At 57.2% G+C, this 20,488-nt stretch overlaps 1 protein-coding gene across 1 annotated transcript; it reads left to right on the top strand.

Moving 5' to 3' along the window:
* Positions 1 to 2,644: 2,644 nt before the first annotated feature.
* On the top strand, positions 2,645 to 16,956 carry CSK (C-terminal Src kinase). Its single transcript, XM_029910765.1, has 12 exons — positions 2,645 to 2,718; positions 3,313 to 3,426; positions 5,220 to 5,332; positions 7,869 to 8,088; positions 10,488 to 10,581; positions 10,693 to 10,758; positions 11,371 to 11,470; positions 11,851 to 11,941; positions 12,876 to 12,949; positions 13,977 to 14,172; positions 14,867 to 14,953; positions 15,808 to 16,956. Exons 1-12 carry the CDS (start codon positions 2,704 to 2,706, stop codon positions 15,988 to 15,990), a joined length of 1,353 nt encoding a protein of 450 aa, XP_029766625.1. The 5' UTR covers positions 2,645 to 2,703; the 3' UTR covers positions 15,991 to 16,956.
* The last annotated feature ends 3,532 nt before the right edge of the window (positions 16,957 to 20,488 follow it).

The raw sequence follows: 20,488 nt of genomic DNA on the forward strand, positions 1-20,488 counted from the left end.
CCGCAAGTGGGCCGCAGGTTGAGAACCACTGCTCTGGGGGAACCTAGGGATCCAGGAAGCAGAAGACGGGGCTGTGGGTACTGTGCTGCACTGGAAACAGTAGAACTAACTGCTGTTTACACCCAGCTACCTGCAAAATTACTTCCTAAGCTGCACCACTGGGGGCAACGTCATTAAAAAGTTCCTCCAGCGGGGTTTTCCCATAGCAGTGACCGTGTTACTTTAAGGGATTGTCTACACTGCATTGTAAACCCGGGCGAGACTCCGGTTTGAGCCCAAACCCCCTTCCCACTGTCCACACACAAATCTTTCTGACTCGGTCTGCAAGCACTCAGCACTTGGGTCCTAGGACCCGCCTGGGGGGTGGGGGCCAAGCTCAAGTCCTGCCCAAGCCCTGTCATTTTGCAGTGTGGAGGCAGGTCAAGCTGCAGATCCGAGTCAGAAGGTGGGTGTAGTGCAATACGGACGCGTTAGCACGGCTGCGAGACCTGGGTCCAGCAATTGTAAATGCAGAGTGGATGCTCACGCAGGGACTTGAGTGCCGTGGGTACAATGCAGCGTGCGCATTCTCTCAATGCACAAACCGGGAATGCTGATCTCCGCCATCTGTAGAGGGGAGGGCTATGAATTGGATTGTTGGCTGAAGTTATGGGCTTGGTGCAGAAATTACCAGGCAGGGTTCTCTGGCCTGTGCCGTGCAGAAAAGTGAGGATCGCAGTAATCCCTTTAGCCTTCATAACTATGGTTCAGTGACTAGGAACCTGTCAGCTGGAGGTGGCAGTTCACGGAGTGTTTAGATGATTTGGAATTTAATTGATGTATCTGGCTTGGTTAAATTTTTTTTTGCTACTTCTGACCTCTTATGAGTGTGTAAGTGGTGTCCCCTTGTGCGGGGGGGTGTCCTTCCCCTTCCTGACCTGCCTTAAAGTGTGTTCTCTAGCCCTCTCCCAGTGCAGGGGCAGGGTACACTTGAATCAGTTAGTTTTGCCCTATTTTGGGGGAGCAATCTGAGGGGGGGGGGGGAGCTGTTCATCTCATTGGCCCAAGAGCTGAATGGGAAGCGGGTTAAACCGAGCTGAGACCCCCTACTGCGTATGTTGGTCTTGGCTCCACCCCCACCGGATAGCCAGGGAGGTCGGGGACTGAAACCACGTCCCTTTTTCCCCAGACCTGCAGCAGCTCAAAGTGGATGAAGCCAAAATCCTCACTCAGGTTTGGATCCTCCCCCCACCAGACGGAGTTGCTGCAACAGAGCTGGGCTGAGACAGGCCATGCCACGCCCCTTCCCAGAGCTCCCTCAGGCCAGCGATGGTCTGAAAGCCTGAGCCAGGGGACAGTGCTACTTCCCACAAACTTGCTCCTCCCCTCCCTGGCCTGGCTGAGACCTAGATCGGGGGGAGGGGGGCAGTGAAACGTGCATGATCCCCACCCTGTCTGTCCCCCTGCAGCATGCCAGGGAGTGGGGAGAAACCTCCACCAGGCTGTTTGTGCTCCAGAAAAGGACCCGGTTTGTTTCACAGCTAGCACACGAGGGAGGCCTCTTCCCAGCAGCAGCAGCTCGCTTGGGTGCAAATTGAGCCTCTGCATTTCTGAATGGCGCTCAGCAGCCTCATCCGCCTACCCCAACCACTTCCTGTTTGTTCTGTCAAATCACACTGGTGCCCTGGGGTCCTCACAGCATCGCAGCCGAGCAGCACAGAGACGGGGTGGGGGGAGGGCTTGGTGCTAGTGGCTGGCTTCCAAGACTTCAGCCGCCTGCATGAAGCTACGGCTTCTGCCCTTGCTTCCCCCCAGTGTCACCGCAGTGGGAGAAGCTGGAAAATCCACTCACCTGCTCCCTGGCAGGGAGCAAGGTGCTTTCCTGGCACGTGTGGAGAAGAGGGAGGCAGGCCACCCATTCCTACAGAACTTAACCAGCCCTTCTTGATCTTTGCCACAGTCAGAATCTGTCCTGATGCAGCCCTGCCCTTCCAGCAAGAGGTAGAAGCGTGTAATGGACATGCCTGGTCAGTTTCAGGGCTGCTGTCCCATCCCTGGGGGAAGCAGTGGAAGAATTGTGTCTGTTTCACTCTGCTGCGGCTCCTAGGTGCAGAGACAGGCCCTAGAGCTGTTCGCACTGGGAAGGACTCATGAAACAAGGGCAGAATAGCGCTCCCCACAGAGCATGCAGGAGGCAGTGTCAGGGTAGGACAGCAGAAAGCTGCTGTGCATACAGCAGTCAGGGCTATGGGTGTGAGATGGCTGGGGGGAGGGAGAGAGTACAAGGTCCTTCCTTCTAATAACCCAGGAGCCGGAGGGTCAGGCCTTTGGATTCATCAGATGCCTGCTAGGCAGAGGCTGATCCAAACAAGGAGCTCCCCATGCAGGGTGTGTAGACACCACCTTCCCGGCAGCTGGAGGGTGGGGACTGGCCTTCTCCGCCAGGGTGTTGCTCTGGAACCTCCCTGGGGACGCTGCTCCCACCTCGCCTCGGGGTAATAGGTGTCTGGCAACATTTTTCGAGCCCTGCTTTGTGTGTTGAAGAATAAGATGGATATTCCTGGGGTGGGCGGGGGCCTCTGGAGCTGCCCGTGGGGCTGGGTGCGTGACAGAGCTCATCATGGTTGTTCTCAACACATCCTCTCTCATTCACTTCTCCAGGTCTCATGGTACCAAGTGACGTGTCCCTCCTGTGAGACTCGATCCCCAGACCCGCCTGAGACGATGTCAGGAATGCAGGTAACAGCCAGAGCCACTTGTGCTTTGGTGGGGGTCGGGGACAGGGAAAGGCCAGAGTTGCTTGTGGCCTGTGTGGGGTGGGAGGAGAGACAGGCGAAGGCTGGAGCCCTGTTTTGGCTGGTGGGGCCCATGTCTGGGGGTCAGGTGCAGGCCACTCCTTTCTGCAGCGCTCACTGGTTTCTGGAAGCCAGTGTAAATCGCTTGGCACCAGTATGCCTGCACACCCCAAGGGCACTAGCACAGTGTGTTCTGTTCTCCCAGCCTCAGGAGCCGAAGGGTTAAATCAGGACTTGTCCCCCTCCCCTTTGTGCCACCCATCCTGGGAATCCGCCATGGCACCTCCCCTGGCCCTGAAGGGGCCCCTGGGAGTTCTCAAGGCAAGTGATGGAGCCAGGGCCAGACCACAGCTAAGGGTGGCTGCATGTATTAACCAGCCCATAACCCCCACCCCTCCGCTAGCATGTCTTGCACGCTCACCGGGCACAGGATCCCACCTTTCCACCCCCGAGGCCACATCCGAGGTTTGGCTCTTTCTGGTGGTGGGAGCAGCGTACAGTCAGCGTCTGAGGCCCTGTTTGTCTGTCCCTCTGGCAGGCCGTTTGGCCGTCCGGTACGGAATGTATCGCCAAGTATAACTTCCATGGCACCGCCGAGCAGGACCTCCCGTTCAGCAAAGGGGACGTGCTCACCATCGTCGCCGTCACCAAGGTAACCCGCCCCGCCCTTTGCCTCGGGGGTGCTGGCGATTCGCTGCCCTCCCTGGGGTGACCCCGAAGGCAGCTGGAGGGATTGCGTCTCTGCAGCCCATCTTGGAGTGCCCTCATAGCGCTGGTTCTCGGCTTGCGGTCCGGGAAGGAGGGGCGGAATAGCCACCCCCCATCAGACACCCAGAGGAGAGTGTGGGCTGCTGGACAGAAAGTTTTGGGAACCCAAATAGTAGGAGGTGGGGGTTGGGGGGGGAGTAAATTTTCCTCTTAGAAAGTGATCCACGGATTGAAAAACTGGGAAACCCCCTTGCTGGCTCTGGGGTCACAGGGGGGCCCACTGCAGAGAGATGCGATGCCACCACTGCCCACTGGGTACGCTCATTATGCAGGAGCCCTGCCTGGATTCTCTCCCACAGGGGAGCAGAAGGGACAGGAAACCCGGCTGCCTTTTTAATTAACGTGATCGTTATTTAAACCTCTCCAAAATGTAAGTTGCTCAGGCGGGTCCCAGGGAGGCAGTCACGTGGGTTTAAAGTGAGCCTCTGCCAGGAGCCTTGCCCGTGCACACAGATGCCCTGCGTTTGGTTCAAGAGATGGCCGGGGCGTAGTCTTTAGACCCACTACAGGCAGGGCATGTGGGGGTCTGTGAACTGAGCAGTGACACCCGGAGAGGGGTTGGTCTGCAGTTAATGGCAGTCAGGTGGTAAATCTGATGGGGCCTTTTTCATGAGGGAAGATGGGGCTGACCAGTGCCTGTTGCCCCCCAGCTGAGCTCCTATAGTCAATGGTGGAGCTATGGCCTGGCCAGCATGTCCCTTGCAGGCAGACGTCAAGTCTACACTAAAAAGTTAGGTCGACCCAGCAACGTCACTCAAGGGTGTGAAAAATCCACACCCTGAACCACATAGTGAAGCCGACCTAACCCCCGGTGCAGGCAGCGCTACGTCGAGGGAAGAATTCTTCCATTGGCCTAGCTGCTGCCTCTCAGGGAGGTGGCTTACGTCCCCCTCCGTCGGCGTAGGCTGTGTCTACACTGAAGTGCAGCCATGCCGCTGTCGCGTTTCCCAAGCGCCGAGCTCTAGGCTGGCGGGATGGCAGTCTGGCCGTGAGCTGATCATGCAGTGAGCAGGCAGCGCTGGTCCCAGCGCCCAGGATGGGTGCTTTGTTGCGTAGGCCCAGGCCTTTTCTGGGCTTGTCTCATCAGCTAAACAGGGTTGGGCTGGGTGAGTGCTTGGGTGGGGGACCTCCAGGAAAACCAGAGGTGCTGCAGGCAGTGACGCAGGCATTCAGTCGGAGCGGAGGTGCTTCTCTTCCTGCGTCAGTGGGACACCAGTGCCTTGAAGTGCTCAGAGGTGCTGGGCTATTAACAGTGCCTTGCTACAGATGGGATGAAAAGTTGACGCACTAAACGCTGCAGCTCATTCGAGGTGCCAGAGCATTTCTTTTCTTTCTGTTTTGCAAAAGGACGGGCTTGTTAACCCTGTTGTCTTGATCAGAGTCCAGGCCTGGGGATTACATTCTGCAAATGTAAATGATCCGTTAAGTGTAGACAAGTGAAGACTCTTGTCGTCTTCAGTGCCCAAGCTAAAGCATTGTGTAGCGTTACTGTGAGCTATTAAACAACTGCCTTGTGACACCTCAGAGGTGGCTGCATGCATAATGTCTTTAGGATTCCTCAAGACAAAAGGCGCTGTGTAGATGTAAGTCTCTCTATGGCAGTGCATTGCTCAGTGGGATAGCATTGTGAGTGGCATAGGCACACAGGCTCGGCTCACTTCTGCTTTCCCTTCCCAGGATCCCAACTGGTACAAAGCCAAAAACAAGGTGGGCCGTGAGGGGATCATCCCTGCCAACTATGTTCAGAAGCGGGAAGGAGTGAAAGCTGGAACCAAACTCAGTCTGATGCCGTGAGTATCCAGAGGAAGGGGCAGAACTAGGAACAAGACCCCTCTTACGAATTGCCTCCCAGATCCTATGCTGCATTGTGGTGGCCATGGGCAGGAGGACGGTGGATCTGGAGCGAGGCTGGACTGGTGATTTGAGTGCTGCCTAACACAGGGCTTGAAAAACTTACTGAAGACCTGCAAGCCAGAGGGCTAAAGCTGCCCTACCAGAGAGAGAGTCAGCAAAGAGATGCAACAGCATCAGTACCTGGGTTCATGGCTTTCCCAGCAGCAGAGGGAAATTGACCTGGTTTCTGTCAGTTTCACGGCTGAGGCTCTGAATAACAGCAGAGAAACTGACCAAAATCTTGTTAACTTTGTTCTGTGACTGCTTCGGAGAGCTATGAGCATCTACAGAGGCACTGGAGCTATCTGTCTGCAGACTAAGGAAGACAAATTGAGCATGGGGTCACATTTAGAAGGGTTTTTTTGCAGCTATAAAGGCTTCCCACCAACCAGAAGAGAGAAGGCACATGGGATTTTTGAGCCCTTATCCCCCTAATGTTCCAAGTATGTGGGGGAAAATGCCCCTGTGATGTTGCCCCTCATGCCTGCTACATCCCATTTTATGGGTCACCAGTCCAGTGGCCTCATCCTAGGCTTGCTTAACCCATAGCTGCCAAATTCAAGTGCAACCTTGTATGGGACTTGCACCTAGCAGTGTTCCTTTGTGTGCATGGGGGCCATGTGCAGGTGGATTATACTTTCATTCACCAGTAGAGGGTGCTCAGGCCAGTTAGCAAGAGCAATTAATGACGGCTTAAATTCAGAAGATCTGATGCAGTTTAGATGTAGTGGTGACAGTGCCCGCAGCAAATGGCTGTCGCAGACCAGCTCACGCTGGGCGCAGCAGGCAGTGTGTGGAACACAGGGCAGAGGAAGTCCTGGGGGGTGGAGTGAGGGACAGTGTCTTGTGTAAGGGGAGGGTCAGCAGTGAAAGCTGAAGCCAGGAGATCTGCACCTGCTCTGGTGACTCCGTTTCTGCACTTCCTGGTGCTTACACCTGTTGGGGCTGTGTCGGTCTCAGCAGTGTGTGTGTGTGTGTGTGTGTGTGTGTGTGTGTTCCAGGGTGTATTTCCTGGTTAACTTGGTTAACCCCTCAGTCACTGGGGCTCTGGACACAGCAGGGCTTGTGTGTGGCCTGGCCGATTGCTACAAGAGGCTCTGGTTGTAAGGGCTGCAGGCGCTGTGGGTGGCCGACACCTCCTGATTGGGAGCGACTCGCCCAGAGGGAAATGCACATGGGATTGGGACGTCTGTTCGGGGTGTTTGGGTCTCCTGCTCCCAGTGCCCTGCAGACACGTCTCCCAGCCAGAAACACTGACCTCTCCTCCCGTCGGAGAGCTGTGAAGTAAGATCCATGTCCTACAGCTGGGGTCACTTTTCAGCAGCTGGTCCTGCCATCCTAGGCAGTTACGAGTCTCTGGAGATGGAGGAAGCACCCACAGGCCTGGGACGTGTGGGGCTTTAGACAGCACTAGAGGAGTGCAGATCAGCAACACCCCGAGCCCTTGCGGCTTACAGTTCTCTAATGGTGTTTTGTCCCCTCGATCTGTGCTCATCTCATGCAGTCTGGGCGCCAGCAATCTCTCTGCCTCTGGGTGCTCCTCCACGCTGTGCTAGCACCCTAAGGCCTTTGTTGGGCTCCATGCATCTGCTTGCTTCCTTTCCTGGGAGCCTGTGCATGCTGTAGCCCCCGGCAATGCCCTGCACCCCGGCAGGAAACTTGCACTGCCAGCTAGCTAGCTCCCTTTCCTACTCTCTCAAAGGATTTCCTGTGTGTGCCTTGCTTATCATCTCCTGCCTTGTGCCTGGCTTGCTCATTCTGCCTACCTCAGCACCTCCTGTCCTGCAGCGGAGGTTCGGTGTCGGTGGCTGAACTGGTCTGAGGCCTTACAGGAAGATGCACGTTCCTGATCATGTGTGACAGGCACAATCAGTTGTGTTCACACGGGCAGCAGCACCAAGGGTGGGACGTGGCCAAAGTGGATGGGGACAGGGCCATTTCCCTGTGTGCCCAGGAAGCTGTTTCTGTTCTCTAACAGCTGTGCTGTCACCCTCCTGCATTCCCCTTACAGACCCTCCCCCTTCAGCCCCAGCTCCTCCCCATGGCTTGAGTGACGCTCACACTGGCAATGTCCCCTGAACAATTCCTCCTTGGGCAATGGCTTCTGATTGGGACTGGGACATCAGGAGGGCTGGGGGTCGGAATTGAGGAGCACTGGCAGAGTTGTGGGGGCACCGGGCTGGGATCGCAGGGGGGTTGCAGGGCGGGATTGAGGGGCACTGGCAGAGCTGTGGGGGCACCGGGGTGGATAGCAGGGGGGCTGGCAGAGCTGTGGGGGCGCCGGGCTGGGATAGCAGGGGGGCTGCAGGTCGGGATTGAGGGGCACTGGCAGAGCTGTGCATAAGAACCCTTGTCCTCGTTATGCCCAGGTTTGAGTCCCTCACACGCTGGGGCAGTGAATTTACCCCTTTGCTCTCTCTCCCCCTGCCCCAGCTGGTTCCATGGGAAGATCACGCGGGAGCAGGCGGAGCGGCTGCTGTACCCCCCGGAGACGGGCCTTTTCCTGGTGCGGGAGAGCACCAACTACCCGGGCGACTACACCCTGTGCGTGAGCTGTGAGGGGAAGGTGGAGCATTACCGCATCATCTATTCCTCCAGCAAGCTCAGCATCGACGAGGAGGTCTACTTCGAGAACCTCATGCAGCTGGTGGAGGTGAGCTGTGGGGGAGGGGCTCCCCAAAAGCTCGGCCTGGCCAGGTCTCCCAGCCCTCCCTGGTAATGGCCCACGGGCTTGGACTCCCAGCACCTGTTCCATGCAGTCACCATCACAAGCTGCCCGCTTAGCAACGCTGAGTTTGCATAAAGATTTGCTTTCCAAATCCTTTGTTCTCTGGGCACCCCGCTCCGTCCCCCCAGCACATGGTGAGCTCTGTCTCATGCACACCCACCACCCCTGTGCTGGCAGGACTCTGCAGAGGGGATCACGGAGACTCAACTCCTCTCTTTCAGCCCTAGAGAGGGCATCTGCCACTCAGCGTGACGGTGTATCAGGAGGGCAGTGGGTCGTGGGGAGGTTCCCGCTGCACCGGCCTTGGAGGCAAACGTAGGCCACCAGTCTCTCTGGCGCTGGGCCAGATACGTCCCATCTGCACTCAAGTAGCTGTGCCCTCCCCTCCCCCTGCTGAGGAGCCCAGCTCCCCTCCCCACCCCCACAGCGCTCGGCGCAGGCTGCGGTTAGCCGGGCTCAGCCTGGCTCTGCCCTGATAATGATTCAGACAAACCTGCTGAGCACTTCCTGCCTCTCAGGGCCACCCCCCCAGCCCGGGCAGGAAGAGGCTCCTTGCTGTGTGATGGAATCCGAAAATCTCGTGCCTCTCTCGGGAGCTGAGCACGCTGGGGCAGGGGGCTGGCTCCAAGGGGGTGGGAAGCCCGCCAGAGGGTGGAGTAGCCCAGGGAGATTTGCATTGGTTCCTCTCTTGAGCACAGCTTGGGAGCGTAGGGGGATTCCGGCACATCTCCCAGGGTGATGGGAAAGTTCCCGGCATCATGGCTGGGAGGTGGGCAGGGTCCTGGTGCTCTACGCACCCTGATCTTTCACAGCCAGGAACAACTCCATGCCCTCCAGGTCAGGACGGGCGTGGCAGGATCTGAGGTCACCAGGGCTCCATTGGGCTCACACAGGCCAGCGCTCAGCACCGACCAGGGTGGAGGGACATGAGCTGGTTGGGGGCCACCCATCTGTGATCCCCTGTCCAGCTGGTTAGCTCTGGGGTGGGGGCTGGGCTCTTTTGGCATTGGTGCAGAGTGCCCATTGGAACTCCCTGGGGCAGAGATGGCCCGGGGGGGGGGGAGGGGAGAGGATGTGTCTGTCTCCTGGCTGGAGCAGACCCCGCAGATCAGCCTAGCCTAGGATCCTTGCTGTAGCCAACGCCTGGTGCTGCAAAGGAAGGCAGGCAGCTCTGGGCTGGGTGCACGTGGGGAGCAGGGGGTCGTCTGCCCAGCGTGTGTGTCCCCAATTCACCCTTGTTTCCAGGGCTCAGACAGGAGCCTGCAAGACAAGCTGCTCCGCACGCCCTTGTGCTAAGGCCAGCTGGTCTGTTCTTGTCCTCGTGCTACCCCCTGGTGGGCAGACTGTGCCACTGCACCGTTTAATCAGCACTCTGGAACTCACGTTTTTTCCTCTGGTATCTCTGCCAATTCCTCCCCCGCCCCCTCCCAGTTCCTGGAAGTGGGATGCCCCCCGTGTGCTGCATGCTGCAAATGCTTGGCCAGGCCACAGAAACCAGCCCAGCTGTTCGGCACAGACCGGCCAGGCTGAAATAGCCTGGGGAAACACCGGTCCAAAATGAGGAGCCATTAGCATGAATGTTGGGGGAAGGGGTGGAATATCTATACTGGGGGACTGCAGGGCGAGACTGGGGGGCGTTGGCAGAGCTGGAAGGGACTGCGGATCAGGAATGGGGGAGCATGGTCAGGGCAGGGGCTGCGGATCAGGACTGGGGGGCATTTGCAGAGCTGGGGCTGTGGATCAGGACTGGGGGGCGTTGGCAGGGCAGGGGCTGCTGTCAGTCTGGATTTTAGAGCTAGGAGATGGATCAGGCGTTTGCCCCATGGTGCTCTCTGTCAGACCCCCCAGTATCGCTCCTTTGCCTTTGTGAGCACTAAAAATCACTGGGGGGGGAACATCAGACAAACCCTGTGGTAGCAGAGCTGGGTTAAATGGGAGCCTCCCTCAGTGAGCCCCTGCAGCCCGACACTGCTGCCCTGGCCAGCGGGGAAAGGAACCCAGGTTGTTTCCCTTGGGAAATCAGTCTGCCTGGGCCATCCCATCCTTTATGTAGGAAGGGGAATTGGAGATCTCACTGGTTCATTTGGTCTCCCCCCATCTTCCCCATTTTGGACTCTCCCCTGGAGCCGCAGACCTGCCCTGGGGTATCCGCTCCCCTGAGCCCTGCGTGGGGATGGCAGGAGCTGGGCCTCGTGATTAACTGTGCATCAGGTGGGACGAAGGTGTCTGGGATCACACAGCCAGTCGGTGGCATCAGACCCCAGGTGTCCTAAGTGAGGTCTGGCTGGGTGGGGGTCTCACCTCCTGCCTTCTCCTCCCGGCAGCATTACACCACGGACGCCGACGGGCTCTGCACACGCCTCATCAAACCCAAACTCATGGAGGGGACGATAGCGGCTCAGGACGAGTTCTCCAGAAGTGAGTGCATCCCTGAGCGGGGCGCGGCACCGTCAGCAGCCCCCTCCCTGCCCCCCCCCCGTCCATCCCAGCTGGTCTGTTTGCCTGCTCACCTCTCCCTTCCCCTTCCAGGCGGCTGGGCCCTCAACATGAAGGACCTGAAGCTTCTGCAGACCATCGGCAAAGGGGAGTTTGGAGGTCAGTCGGGCTCAGGTCTTGTGCTCTGCCGTTGGGGGTGGGGAGGGGAATTGGGGGCTGAGCCCAACCCCTCTCCCTCCCCTAGAGGAAGGATCCAGTCTCATGCCGTTCTAGCTCTGGGCTCCCTCCGGCTCCTTCCCCACTGGCTTCCCCACCCTGAGGGGGTGATGCTCTTGGGGGGCAGCAGGAATCCAGTCGGTGTCCAGCTGCTCCCTGGCTCTAGCTGTAGTGACCCTTTGCCCATTACCGGCACCTCCAGCTGAGGCTCCTGAAGCTCTTCGGGGCCGTGATGAGTTCAGTGTCTTGACCCACCAGTGCAGCAGGCTGGTTTAGCTCTTACACCCACGTCATCCCGAGATCAGAGGCTGGTCTTGGCCCCATGTTACGGGTTGGGGGAGAGTGAGGTGCAGAGGGGGACTTGGCTGAGGTCGCATAGTTGGGATTAGAACTCGGGACTTCTTAATCTGTGCCTGAATCCCAAACTGATTCTCCCCCAGCGAGTAAATCTGCAAGGCCTGGGCTGGGTGGGGGGCAGTCTGGGGGGTTCCCCAGGCAGTGGGGAGGGGGTGCCGATGTTCTTAGGCGCCTTCAGTCCGTGTCTCCTCCTTTCAGATGTGATGCTGGGCGATTACCGTGGCAACAAAGTTGCCGTGAAGTGCATTAAACACGATGCCACCGCACAGGCCTTTCTGGCGGAGGCCTCAGTGATGACGTGAGTGTCGCGGGGGGCTGGGAGGTCGTGCGTTCCTGGAGGAGAGAGAGAGAAAATGCCCCCCCGGATGGGAGAGCGGGGCAGGGGACAAGGAGACCTCATCCGGTGGTGATGGGAGACAGAAGCGGGGCTGGGGGGCGTGTGGAGAGCAGGCCTAGGGCAGTGGAGTGGGGTGGCTCTGGGGGAAGGAGAGCCCTCTGGTGTGACTGGGGTTTGGGTGGATGGCGTGTGGTGATGGCGCGTAGTAATGGCGAGCCGCCAGGCACCGACTCTGTGTCTGCAGCGATGTCCCCGTGCCCTGGGGGGTGGGCACTGGCTGGGGCCAGCGCAGATTTGCCTGCTGCTGTCTGGCTCTGAGCTAGCGCCCCGTGGCTTTGCAGGCAGCTCCGACACAGCAACCTGGTACAGATGCTGGGGGTGATCGTGGAGGAGAAGAGTGGTCTCTACATCGTCACTGAATATATGGCAAAGGTGAGGCCCTGCGGCCGGGAGAGCCAGCCGGTCCCTGGGAGCCTGTGTGAGGTCTGGCAGCAGGGATCAAACAGGCTCCATGCTAAATACAACAGCCCCCCTCCCTGGCACCGAGAGCAGAACTCGCCCGCTGAGCACCGGCACACCCGGCCGCCCCTGCTCCCACCTCCCAATCTGCCCCCATAAGTTTGCCAGTGCACATGGGAAGCAGCGCAGCCAATAGAAAGCTGCCCAGGCTTGGAATCCTCCTTCCCTTTAGCTGCCCCTTCACTTGACCCTGGCACGTGCCCACATCTGCAGCACCCCACCAAACTGCTTCCCATGCGCCCTACGGCAGCCATGATAATGCCCGAGCGCATCCATGAGTCGCTGGACGCCCCAGGACGCATCTGTGTCCGGCACTGGGAAAGATGCTTCGGGGACTGCACCTCCTGGTGCATTATGGGTCCTGTGAATGGAGCCGGCAGCCCCCCTGCAGTGGGAGGTTGGGACCCCCTGGAGCGCTGGCTGCAGTAGTCTCTTCACAGGCGCTTGAGGAGTGGGGCCTGGTGTTTCTAATGCTTGGGCACAAACAGGAGGCCCCAGCATGGGCACCTACTGGGGGCAGGTTCGGGGTTGGTCCCCACTGAGCATCGCCCCACAGTGGCTTAGACCAGGGGCGATGCTGGGAGGCCCCGGCTTGTGACAGGCACCGTGGGCAATTGCTTGTTTGACACGGCCCCTGCAGTCAGTGCCCCCGGTGCTTTGTGGGGGTTGGTCCGTTACTGACAGAGAGAAGAGAGCCACCTGCTCCCCCCAGCACTGCCGAGGAGTCTCCCATCCTCCTCCGGATCCAACCGGGCTCTGCTTTGCTTGGGCAGGGCGCCAGGGAGCTGTCGAGGCAGCCTCAGGGGTTAGCAGGCGGACTCTGATGGTCCTGTCTCACTCTTGCCAGGGAAGCCTAGTCGATTACCTGCGATCCCGAGGGAGGTCTGTGCTGGGGGGCGACTGCCTGCTGAAGTTTTGCTTGTAAGTACGCAGCTGGGCCTCTATGACCCGGGTTCCAGAGCGCATGGTGGGGTAGCCAGGGGTTCTTACCGACGATCTGCTCACCGCAAGCCCCTGAGACTCTTGGCATCAGAGCCTCTGTGCTTCTCCTCACACCTCCCCTGTGAGGATCTCAAAGCGCTTTCCAGGTGTTATGAGCTAAGCCTCCCAGCCTGCCTCCTGTGAGGGGTGATGGGGCAGCTCAGGCAAACAGGAGTTAGGTGACCTGCAGCCATGCGAAGAATCCAGTAGCAGTGCCGGGAATCCTGACCAGCCCTCCTGACTCTGCCCTGTGAGGATCTAGCTCTTGTGCGTGAATGGCACTTTCTTGCACAGCAGATCTGCCCCCTGGGCATCCTGGAGTCTGATTTCTGTCCTGCAGTATCCTCCTCCTGGCCCCGCAGAGTCAGTATAGCCCCCTTCTGTCCCATCTCCTCCCTCAGCAGGATAGTTCGGGACGTTGCAGTCACGTTCCAGGTCTGCCTTTCCACCGCTAGCCCAGTCCTGCCCAGGGCTTGCTGCTCCTTGGGAGCTGCTCCCCCTCGCACCAGCCAGCTGGGTATTTTACAAGCAGCCTGATGAGTTTCTGGTGCTGTAGAGTGACTCACTGGCAGACCCATGGGTGGAGTGGTGGGGCTCACAGCGAACGGGGGGACTGTGCCACGTGGGGACAGTTGATGGGCCTCCTAGGTGACAGGTTCAAATCCAGCCAGTGACTTAGTTGTTATGATTGGATGTCTGGTCAGTGGCTTCTGTGAAATGAGTGAGGTGGGTCTCAGGCCAGTTCCTAGAAGGTACCAAACCGCCACGGTCATTGGCATGAACTGGCTTCCTTGGAGGCTGTGGATTGAATGATCAGTGGGGACAAACCTCCCCAAAAGGAGTCCCTCCAGCCTCACCAGCAGGGGTGGGACACCCTCACTCTGTAACTGCTGTGGATAAACAGCCAGCAATCAGCCCCAAGCCCCGCTGGGTGCCTAAGCCTGACACGCTCTCCCCCACCCCCCAGAGACGTCTGTGAAGCCATGGAGTACCTGGAAGCCAACAACTTTGTCCACCGGGACCTGGCGGCGAGGAACGTGCTGGTCTCAGAGGACAACATCGCCAAAGTCAGCGACTTTGGGCTGACGAAGGAGGCGTCGTCCACTCAGGACACGGGGAAGCTGCCAGTGAAATGGACGGCACCGGAAGCACTTAGAGAAAAGGTGAGCAGGGGACGGGGCAGGCTCCCCTCCCCAGCGCTGCCCCAGTGATCAAGTGCCCACGGTCCTGTGCTCTGTATATAAATGGCTAGATTCTGCCTTCCATAGTGACTAGGAGAGCTGGTCACCTGCCTTGCCCAGGGGCTTACTCCTTCTTGGGTGTGCCCAGCTGGGGAGATGTCTTCCCCTTGCAGGGCCAGACAGGCTTGCGCAAGGCAGAACAGTCCTGCCCCACGCAGCTCAGAGGACATGGGGGCAGGGGTCCATGGAAGAGCTGTCCCCAGGGCTATGGGAGGAAATATTCCTCCCTTGTTATGGACGCTGCTGCCCAGGGAGGGAGGTGGGGGCTCAGTCTCTTAATCCCCCTTCTCTGTGGATTTGGGGAAACGACTCCAGCATTTGCAGGAGGCCCCAGGCTGCTTGGAGAGCTGTGATGGGGAGATAAAAGCACCGCTGCTGGCTGCAGTAAAGGTGGTTAGCTGAAAGCCAGGGTGGAGCCTGGATTCTCCTCTCCTCCCAGCAGAGGGCACTCTCGCCAGCATGTGCAGGCAGGCAGTGCAGCACTGAATTAACCGGGGAGGTTTGATGCCCTCCCCGTTTTGGTCGTGGGTCCTCCCTCCCTCCCCCCCGCTCGCCAGCCGCTCCACGTCCCGTGCCATCCCCTTGACCCCTTTGCGGCTGGCTCTCTCCCCTGCAGAAATTCTCCACCAAGTCGGACGTGTGGAGCTTCGGGATCCTTCTCTGGGAAATCTACTCCTTCGGGCGAGTGCCTTATCCGAGAATTGTAAGTGAGGGCAATGCCCCAGGGGGCAGCTGCCAGCTCGCTCCCTCCCTCCCTCCCTTCCCCCGGCCCCGCTGCTTGAGCCCGCTTGGGCCTGATCTTGGGGGGGCGGGCGGAGGGGAGGCTCTGGGTTTTTCCACGTGCTGCTCGCCGGAGCAGCCCGGTGTCTGTCCCTCTGGAAGTGCAGGAGTCGAGAGGCCAAGGTATCTATCCCACAAGCATGTTTTCCTGTAGACGAGCTTGACTAGGTGTAGTTCCCCAGTCCCGGGCTGTTACTGGCTGGCCGGGGTGTGTCTGAAGGAGGAGAAAGGGGTTGGCTTGACACGCAGCTTCAGGGAGTTGGTTTCCTAGGCGTGGCCAGCTGGGCTCGCCTCTGAGGTCCATCTAGTGCAGCGTCCCATCTCTGCCGCTGCTGCAGAGGAAGGCCTAAGAACCCCCAGAAGGAGATGGGCCCCAACCGTCCCCCCACAGAGGTCCATCCGGAGCGCTAGTCAAGGTTGCCTTTAGGGCTGAAGCAGGGAGGGTTAATCTCCCTAGGAGCCGAGGGAGAAGCAGACTGATGGGCTGGAAGTGTTAGCCGGAGGAGGATGACTGGCTAAGAGAGTAGATCTGGGGGCTGAGCCGGGAGGGGCCCGCCCCCTCTGTCTGTGCTGGTGAGAGGGGAGCCAGTGGAGAGACTCAAAGGGGGGAGGAGGTGAAAGTGTGTGAACTCCCAGGGCAGGGAACGTGGCCTATGTTCAGCACTAGCACTCGGGGGGCCTCATCCTGGTAGGTAGGGGCCCCCTGGGGCTACCGCAGTCCGACTGAGGGGCCAGGGGCTTAAGGAGCCATCTCTCCAGCCTCCCTCTCCCTCGCAGCCTCTGAAGGACGTCGTTCCCCGCGTGGAGAAGGGGTACAAGATGGACGCCCCCGACGGCTGCCCCCAGGTCGTCTACGAGGTGATGAAAAACTGCTGGACCCTGGACCCCATCATCCGGCCTTCCTTCCACCAACTACGGGAACAGCTAGAGCATATCAAAGGCAACGAGCTCTACCTGTGAGACAGGGGGGCGGGGCTTCCTCAAGACACCCCCCCTTCTCCCTTCGGTCCCGCCCCAACCCCCTGCTCAGGTAGCGGGGGTCGGGGAGGGGTCAGATGGGGGAGGGGAGAAGGACTGAGCGAGCTGCTGGACCTGCTCCACCCATGGAACTATCCTAGAGAGACATATTGGACTTGTGCATATCCCCACCCTGGGTCTGCCTCCCCCTCCTCGGGTCCCTTAGGCTGGGCCGGCTGGAGATGCGGGAGTGAGATGGATTGATTGAGGCTGCCCCCACCACCTTGTCCCTGTAGAAACCAAACCGGGAAGGGAATCCTAATATTTTAGCGGCATGTTGTTACCCCCACACTCCCTCCCTGCCCCCAACCGCCGATCCTTCCCCACAGAGTTTCTCCTCCTCGATTTCTCCCTGGGATCACATCTCCGTTTCTCCAGCTCACAGGATCGCGACAGCAGGGGCCGGGGCAGGGACGACTGAGGAGGGAAGCCGGAGGGGGAGGAGGGAGAGGATAAATGGGGGGTGTCCTACTGCTGGGGGTATTTCCCGCTCCTCACACGAGTCCTGCGATTGCTTAAAAACTTCTAATTCAGTTGTTTTCTCTGGGTTTTTTTGGGTTATTTTTTATTATTTCAAATGGAAACAGGCCAGCCAAGCGCTGGGGTTTTACTAAAGTACGAATCTCTTATTTTTTAATGTAATTGAAAAAAAATTAAAAAAAAGGTTTAAAAAAGAAAGAAACAAATCGACCCACCCGAAGGGAAGGAAAATCCCAAGTCTGCTAACTGACCGGGTGAAATAACTGAGAAACCAAGGGTGATTGTTGAATTGTTTCGCTTTAACTTGTTGCAGTGTTTTGCATGCCGTCTCCAGAGGCCTTTTCCAGTCCTGTCCAGTGCTTTATTCTCATGTAATGCTGCCAACTGTGAGATTAAACTGTAATAAAACCATTCCATACGGACACACACCTCCATGCTTCCCCGGGTGTCTTTCTCTGCCTCCCCACTAGGGGGTGCACCTCAGCCAGAGGCCAGCCTAAGGGAGCAGGGCGCTGCACTGCCAGATGTTGACAGAGAGTCATGATGGGGATGCGTCCCACGACTGGTATTTTACCACCCTCGGGACCCAACCGCCATCTGCATGGCTTGTCCAATCCGTTCCTGTAACGAACACCCAGGTATACGGAAACCTACCTCTTACATAGCCCCTTTCAGCGACAGATCTCTGTGCTTTGCAAGGGGGGGGTTACAGATGGGGAGTGGAGGCACAACGAGATTGACTTGCCCTTGGTTGCTCAGGGTGTCTGAGACAGGTCTGGCCCTTGAACCCGGTGCTCTAGAGTTCCGATCCGGTACTTTGACCACAAGGCCATTCCTTTGTTAAGCAAAATCCTGTGTGAACAGCTGGGTGTTGCACTGTCCCTGGGAGGTCATCGGCCTCGGATCCGAACGGTCCTGCAAGGGGAAGCAAAATGGCTCCTGAAAGGTCAGACCTACTGACTCGTAATGTAATCTCCAGTGGGGTCCGGAGGGTGTCTGGAAAGGGGGCAATGGCATCGTAGGCAGTGGGGGCCAGGCTGCATGGGGCGGGTTAGCTCTTCAGCGGTGCCATGGATTGCAGAGAGCGCACAGCAATGTAACACTCCACACGTTCAGAGGAGGAGCGGGCCAGGTGTATGGAACAGCCCTGAAGCTAACCCCAGTGAATGAGCATTGAAGGAATCTGGCGCAGAGGTGGCAAAGGACTCCATTTGAACTGGGAAATGATCAAACTTGCTAGTCAAGATGATAACTGATGGCAATGGCCAGATCAGGCCATTACTTGGGCCATCTAGGAGCAGAGTGGGCAAAGCTGTAGGGGTTTGCGTTAGGAGCCCACCTATTTGGTGGGATGGGCTCTAGCTCTAATACTTCTGTGATGTCTAGTTTTCTTTAGCCGTCTGGGCGGTGTTTCTCTCCCTGTCTCCCAGGTAGGTAACAGCAACACCCCAACTACAGTCAGATAAAAGGCTGTGCCTTGAGCTCGTTGACAAGGCAAGGCCAGGCCAGTTTCCCTTCTGAGTTATCTATGGTTAGAAGTTTGCGCAAATCTACCCTTGTCTGGCACATCTGGGTGCTGATGATTGTCCACGGAATGGCCATATTGCAGGTATATTGAGGGTACGATTAAGAAGAGGTGTGTGGGGAAGCGTTGGTTTTATTTTTACACCTGGTTAATTGCTTCTCTGCTGCACTCACCCCTTTCTGTGACCCCGGGGCCTGATTCTGGTCTCTCTCCCACCAGGGTAAGTGCTGACTTCATTGGCGTTAATCCTGGCATAGGCCAGTGCAACTGAGACGGGAATGAATATTAATACCTTGCTCTCTTCAGCCCTAGAACTCAAAGTATTTTCCCAAGGAGTTAAGTGTCATTAATCCTATTTCACAGCTGGACAAACTGAGCCAGAGACATGCCTGTGTTCTTTGCATTAAAAGTGAGGCTTTCACAAGGGACAACAACTCCATCTCCTTGCACAAGGAGGGTGCAGGATGCCCAAGGTCATAGGCGGAGTTGGGACTAGAACTCTCGTTTCTTTGAGGCGCTAGTCCAGTGCACTAGCCACTGAGCCAGGCTAGCTCTTAAGGTCTCACGCCTTGTCTGTGGTATAAAGTTACCAGTCGCTTACAATATGTGAGCAATGGGTGCAACTGCATCAAGGCTGAATGTGGTTTAGCTGCACGTGTGGGCAAGGGGGTAGCTGCAGGGAGCAGCGAAAATGTGTCCGTCTCCAGCTCAGCTGCACCTGTTGCTCACACCAGGTAAATGGACAGACCAGAACAGCTTTGCCATTTTATGACCAGCTTGTTCCACCAACTTTCAATGGCTGCAGTGAGATTGAGCCAGATTCTTGTGGGAGTTTGAACCCACCCATATCAGATCTGGCTTTGGACTATAGTTCCATGTGCAAGACAGGGTGGCTGTTTAAAGACCGGTTAAGCTCTCCAGTTTTGCTCAATCCTTTCTAAGGTTGTAGTTCCCCTGTCTCTGCAGGAATTACCTGTGTGCGTCTCCCCGGCCACGTCTCGGCTTGTGGTTTCCCTGCTTCCTTGTGGCGGTGATACAGTGACTAACAGCAGCTACGGCAGGATGGGGAAAGGTTTTCTCGTCCCACCAGTTTTCAAGATTCTGAAATTTGTTCCCATTCTGAATCGGGCGGGGTGGGGGTGCGGGGGAGTCCAGCTCAAAAAGTGTTGCAAATTGATAAATCGGGGGAGGGGATTCAGATCAGATCAACCAAAATGTTTCCTTTCAATTTCCACCTATTAACTTTTTTTTAACCTTTTTAGTATAAATGGTGAACAAAACTTTTGAAACCAAACACCAAACGTAGCAGTTTTCATAGAATCATAGAATGTCAGGGTTGGAAGGGACCTCAGGAGGTCATCTAGTCCAACCCCCTGCTCAAAGCAGAACCAATCCCCAAATTGGCCGCCCCATTTTGACATTTTCAAACCAATTATTTTCCCTCAAAAATGTCTGAAGGGGGAGATTTGGCCCCATCACGCCTTTCTCCCAAGCGGGTTCTGTTTTGTATAAATTGACATTTTCTGATGAAAAAATGTTTAGCTGGGAAATTCCTGACCAGGTGTCTCTGCAGCGTTCTGGCTGCCGGCAGCTTGAGGCAGTGGACTGCTAGGTCCTGGGGCTGAGAGGGGATGGAGAAAGCTAACCCTCTAGCCTCTATTTCTGCATCTACCTTACGTCAAGCTCTCCTGTGCCTGAGTCATTTTTTAGCTTGTCTCCTTGCAGCTTTTCATTTGAATTATGTTTTAAATACAAAGTACATTAGTGATCATAAAAGGGACCCAGTTAACCCGCCTGGAAACTGGCATCCTTTATACATAAGACAAACACGGCCTGGGCAGGGATAACATAACACCCTCCTAGTGTATCCTCAGCTATGTTGCAAATTCAGGAGAACTCCAGCGTGATATTCTGGTTTGTGATGTCATGGTGCCCTCTAGTGGCTGATCAACACAGAAGATAAGAGATCTGCTACTAGTGCTAGCTAGGGAAGTTCTTTAGCTCAAGGGGTGATGAATAGCACCATAGCCCCTTGCTGAAACCCTGAGCCAACCCCATCCCTCCCTCCTATGCACTCTCCCAGTAGCCTCTACTCCATGATCTTCCCCCTCTCCTCTCATTTTCCTGATGCTTCAGGCTGAACTTATAACCAGGGGAAATGCAAAGCTAGGCTGAGGCAGGTCTGTACCTGCAGCTGGGTTCTGAGAGAACAGTGTGTGAGGTCAGGGGATCTTCCCGTGTAGATGCACTGATGGGCTGGGAAATCTGGGCTAAGGCACTGGTTTTGTGTGGCCATGTTGGCTTCAGTTAGAAGCTGCAGGAGAGATGGAGGGGAGCGTTGGGAGCTGCTGGAGTCGGGGTCTCATGAAAAGACGTGGGTCAGCTGTGCTGCCGGGAGGCTCTCTGGGCTGAGAGGAAGCAGGGCTGGTGTGGAGG

Source organism: Terrapene carolina, unplaced genomic scaffold, assembly GCF_002925995.2.
Source record: "Terrapene carolina triunguis isolate 2854851 unplaced genomic scaffold, T_m_triunguis-2.0 Scaffold67, whole genome shotgun sequence".
In the NCBI taxonomy this organism is placed as follows: Eukaryota; Metazoa; Chordata; order Testudines; family Emydidae; genus Terrapene; species Terrapene triunguis.